This window comes from Helobdella robusta (assembly GCF_000326865.2).
Source record: "Helobdella robusta unplaced genomic scaffold HELROscaffold_35, whole genome shotgun sequence".
Taxonomy (NCBI): Eukaryota; Metazoa; Annelida; class Clitellata; order Rhynchobdellida; family Glossiphoniidae; genus Helobdella; species Helobdella robusta.
This window is the reverse complement of record NW_008704704.1, coordinates 78459-83419: the sequence shown is the minus strand read 5'-3', so window position 1 is coordinate 83419 and position 4961 is coordinate 78459. Positions and strand designations below refer to the sequence as shown.

At 36.5% G+C, this 4961-nt stretch overlaps 1 protein-coding gene across 1 annotated transcript; it reads left to right on the top strand.

Annotated features, from left to right (window-relative positions):
• Positions 1 to 3207: 3207 nt before the first annotated feature.
• On the top strand, positions 3208 to 4317 carry HELRODRAFT_175735 (hypothetical protein; the record flags this gene model as incomplete). The annotated part of the gene is made up of 2 exons (XM_009023141.1): positions 3208 to 3231; positions 3457 to 4317. The coding sequence occupies 2 exons, from the start codon at positions 3208 to 3210 to the stop codon at positions 4315 to 4317; spliced, it is 885 nt and encodes a 294-aa protein (XP_009021389.1).
• Positions 4318 to 4961: the final 644 nt, after the last annotated feature.

Sequence of the window (4961 nt, the reverse complement as noted above, 5' to 3'; positions counted from 1 at the left end):
AATATTAAGCAGTCTTGCAATTTTTTAACGTTGTGGCGTGGCACGTGTATTTTTTATAAAATTGCAACTAATTTGTCCCATCCCCGATGTTCGAATGCGAACTCATCTCGACCTTTCACCCCGGTGCAAAGCTAGCACTGCAGAGGGCGGTTGAGAGGCACTCTTTTTTTTAAATTGAAAATATTTTTCAATCAAATTTGCAACGTTGCCAATAAAACACGAATTATTTTTTTAAAATCAAAATCGAAGAGACGCTGAATCTGTTACAACATGTGAGACAAAATAAAATGACAATAAGACCAGATAGAATGAAGAAAATAAATAAACAGAGTAAAAAAAGAGTTTCCTTTAAACAAATGACGCATTGTAATTTCAATTTTTTTTCTACACCAATCAGTCGTTGTTTCCATGACGAACTGTTGTTTTTGAAAAATCATATAAAAAAACAAAGTGGAACGTGGAAACGCGCTTCTTCAAATGTGTTTTCGTAATTTATACTCCCCAACTTGATTGAAGTTTTAAATATAAATGAAATAAAATAAAATTGTCAAAAGTATTAATTCAGGTTGTAAAGTTAAAAGTGTTTGTATAAATCATAGAAATCCTATTTTTCAAATCATTATAAGAAAAAAATGAGACAACCAAATTGACGCTTTACGTCTTTTAAAAACTCAATAAAAGTAAATTTTTCAGTAGAGTTGAGTGTAAACAAAACAAGAGAAATGAATATTGTATCAGAACTACCGCCAATTTTCTTGATATAAAAATAAAAATCTTTAAATTTTTGTGTTCCATTTTAATGTGACACAATTCATTAAATCGCACCAACGTAGTTAGTAAGTTGTAACAAAATTTGAAACGTGAATTAAAATCGGCGACGGGGAAATAAATTAAATATTTTATAGAGTTCCGATCAAATGAAAATGTTAATAACTGTCTACTTTTTGAAAGGCGCCTTATGTAATTGATAGAGATAAACCATTTTTACAACTAAATCGATCGGGTAGGATTCGAAAAAAGTCAGCTTGGTTAGGAAAATGAAGATGAAGTGGCGAATCTAGGTTGACGAAAGGCCAAAAATTTTAACTTTTTTTAAACTTTTTTTAAATTTGACGGGGAGGAGGTAAAATATTGACTAAATATTACGCCTATTTTCGGGAAACTTTGTACTCAATAAAGGTGCTCTCCTGTTCAAATATTGAATAACTTTTATTGAAAACACTGCTCACAAAAGGAGACGGGGGACAATGGTTCCATCCGGCACATCCAAGCCTGCCAGTTTAAGTTTCGTTTTTCTTTTCCATGTTAAATACAACCATCCATAACTGGATAGATTTTACGTAATGTATTTCAAATCCACGATACACTTCATAACTCACTTGAAGGTATTTAAAATTTTAGATTTAAAATTATTTAGAACGGGTAACCAAGAAAAAAATGCTGACGTTTAGAACGATCCTCTAGCAAATAATCGGAAGATATAAATGGAAACAAGTTGTTTGATGAATTGGGAGCACCAGAGATATGTTTCTGATTTTTTTGAAAATAACTCATATTTTTTTCTTTTCAAACCTTTCTAGTGAACCAAAATTTTCAAAAGTTCTTCAAAAAAAGATTATAAATTGCATCTGCAATCCACATTTAGCCAATGATGGAGCAATTAATTTTTCACGACAACGACAATAATAAATAATAAATGCTGGTGTGCAAAATCAAAAAGAGAAACAAAATTAGAAAAATTGCTTGAGGTGGTGGTATGTTGTTTGTACCAGGGCAGGATTGACTTTCTTTCAGTGAAATTTTTATTTTCAGATTTCAAATGATGAATTAATATCTGATGTGGATCTGTGTTTATGCTTTTGCATGTATGAATGTGTGTGTGTGTGCGTGTGTGTGTGTGTGCGTGTGTGTGTGTGTAACATAGCAAGCTATGCCTTAATGTGAGTGTATTTGAGTGTGATGATGTGTAAATGGTTAAATTATAAAAAATATCGAGCTGAGTTAATTTCAATTATTCACGAATATAATAAATAAGTCAATAGATTCAATAATAAATCATTAATTAAATAAATAACAACAATCGCAAAATGATATTGTAAATATTAACAGTGTAACTTTAACATTGCTGCATTCTCAGGAAAGAGCATAAATGTGAAGTTAGTGTTACAAAAAAGAAAAAAACAAAGATCAACTGTTTACGATGCATGCATGTAACGTAGCAAATTGAATGATCAATTACGAAGCAGTTGGACGGGCAGCAGCAGATAGCGAGTGAGATAAAACTATCGACATACTCCATTCAAGTCTTCATAGAAATATTTTTTGTCTTCTGCTTTCTTACCGCCAATTTGTTTTTCATTTGCAGGCTGGTCACAAACAAACACCCACCCACACACACACACACCCACTCACTCACACACGAACAAACAAAAAAACAAAGACAAACACATAAATTATTTAAGAAACAAATATAAACGAAAATATAATTGCATGTTTGACCATTCGAAAAAAACGCGATATGGGAGGCTCGATGGTGTAATAAATAAAGTGCCTGGCACTGCTGCTGCCATAACCTGGTTCGAAAGCAGAGAGATTCCCGCTTGTTTGTTACATGTGACGAGTGCAATACATTGATTCACGTGTAACTGCATCATACACCGTGTTTGCTGATGATACCTCCGAAACATGCTTGCGAGGCAATTGGACCGAAAATGAACGTTAGATCTATAATAATGTTATAACCGTGCTACCGTACGCACTAGAACATTCTAGAATATGCTAGAATCGGACCATCTAGAAGAATCTAGAAACGACGCTTGCGAAGAGTATATAAGCGCACGTCGCAAGAAGATTAGCGATTAGTGAAATTCGTGATTAGTGAAATTCGTGATTTTGTGATTTCGTGAATAGCAATTCGGTGAATTATTTAAAGCGATATTTGATTTGTTTGTTGACGTTGTCACAGCAATAGATTTTAAACAATTTAAAAGTTAATTGTTGCGTTAATTTGAATTTGCTAGAAATAAACGATTAGTTGATTTCTTCTGTAAATAAAGTTTAATAACTAATAACTGTTTGGAATATTTTATTCAATCGAAGATTTGAACCCGTCGCATCGTAAATCGGTTACGACAGCGAGTATTATAACATTAGTGTCAGAAGTGGGATCTTCGACTAGCGAATTACTACTCATAGAAAAAGAACACGATGCCAAAACTGTGTGGTTTGAACGTAGTTTAGCTACGAGAAGAACTACAGAAACGAAGCCTTGTCACAAGTGGCAACAAAGAAGTACTAGTAGCACGTCTGAGAGAAGCTCTCATTGACGAAGGTAAGAACCCAGACGAATTCAAGTTTGATGGTGCTAACGAAGACAATGAAATTAGCACAGGCACGTTTACAACCGCTAAAATGATGGAATTTCTGCTTAGTATGTCAACTGAAATAAAACAACAGATCAAAGAACAGTCCGAACGACAGTCCGAACGACAGACTGAAGAGTTAAAACAACAGATCAAGAAACAGTCCGAACGACAGACAGAGGAGTTAAAACAGATCAAGGACCAGCTAAAACACGTAAAATTGGAAGTGGCAGAACAGATTGAAGAACAGTCAACAAGAATAGAAATGATAGAGCAGAAACTTGATCGTCAGACCGTTGAGGTAGATCACAAGATAGACAAATTGAAGCGAGAATTGGAGCAATCCAAAAAAATGGCCATGCCGTTAGATCACGCATCCGGAAGAACTTTGAAGGTACCAGCATTTGACAGAGAGATGTCCTGGAACGTTTATAAAACCCAGTTCGAAGCAGCGGCAACTAGTAACTGTTGGAACGGAAAAGAACGAGCAACAGCACCGATACTGGCCCTGCGAGGTTCAGCAGCAGAGATTCTTCAGACGATTCCGGCGGAGAACCACTTCAACTATGAAGTTCTGGTTAGCGCGTTGGATTTACGTTATGGTAAAGAACACAGGAAACAGATTTATCGGTATCAGCTTAGAAACAGAACGCAACGATCTGGTGAATCCATTCAGCAGCTGGCACAAGATATCGAACGGTTGACATTGCTGTCGTATCCGACATCAGACCCCGAGCATAGAGACAAAACTGCCCTGGATACGTTTATCAAAGCCCTTCGTGATTCGGAACTCAAGCAATCCCTTCTCTTGTCAGATAAACAAAAACTCAAAGATGCCGTTGCGCACAGTCTCACTTTTGAATCGGCAAAGCAAGCATCAAAAAGTGACGTACGTCTACACCAAGTACATGAAGAATGCCCTTGCCAGAAGGTGGTTGTGAAACGCGAACCTTAACAGCATGGTGTACCCCAATGCTGGATTTGTGGTGGAAAAAGGCCATCTACATCGTGATTGTAAACACCGCCTAAAAGATAACTACTGCCGAAATTGCGCGACAAGATGGCGCAAAAGAAGAGAAGATGATCCTGATCGGCCCCTTCTAACGAAGGAGCGGAAAAACTAATAAGAGCCAACTTTGTGGGGCAGAGGTTGGCTAGTAGAATTGACGCCCCCAGTACCGTAATTAACGTTTCCAGACTACATCGAAATCGAAACGACCTATGGCTGAACGGAAAAGTTGATCAACGAGAATGTGTAATTACAGTCGACACCGGAGCAACAAAAATGATTTTAAGATCTGATTCGGTACCCAATCTAAAGAAAGAGACTTCTAACAAATACATCCTTCAAACAGCTACCGGAGGAACAGCACCAGTCTATGGAAGGATTCTCCGTACTGTTCAGCTAGGCGACTTGTTATTCGAAGGTTCATTCTTAGTTGCGGATATCATCGACGAATGCATAATAGGTGTCGACTTTCTGACAAAATATGGGTTCAAAATTGACTTAGAAAAACGCATTCTTAGATGGAGAAATACAGAAGTGATAATGGGGGATAGCGACGAAAAATGCATTCGAGTGACAGTCGATTGTGACAT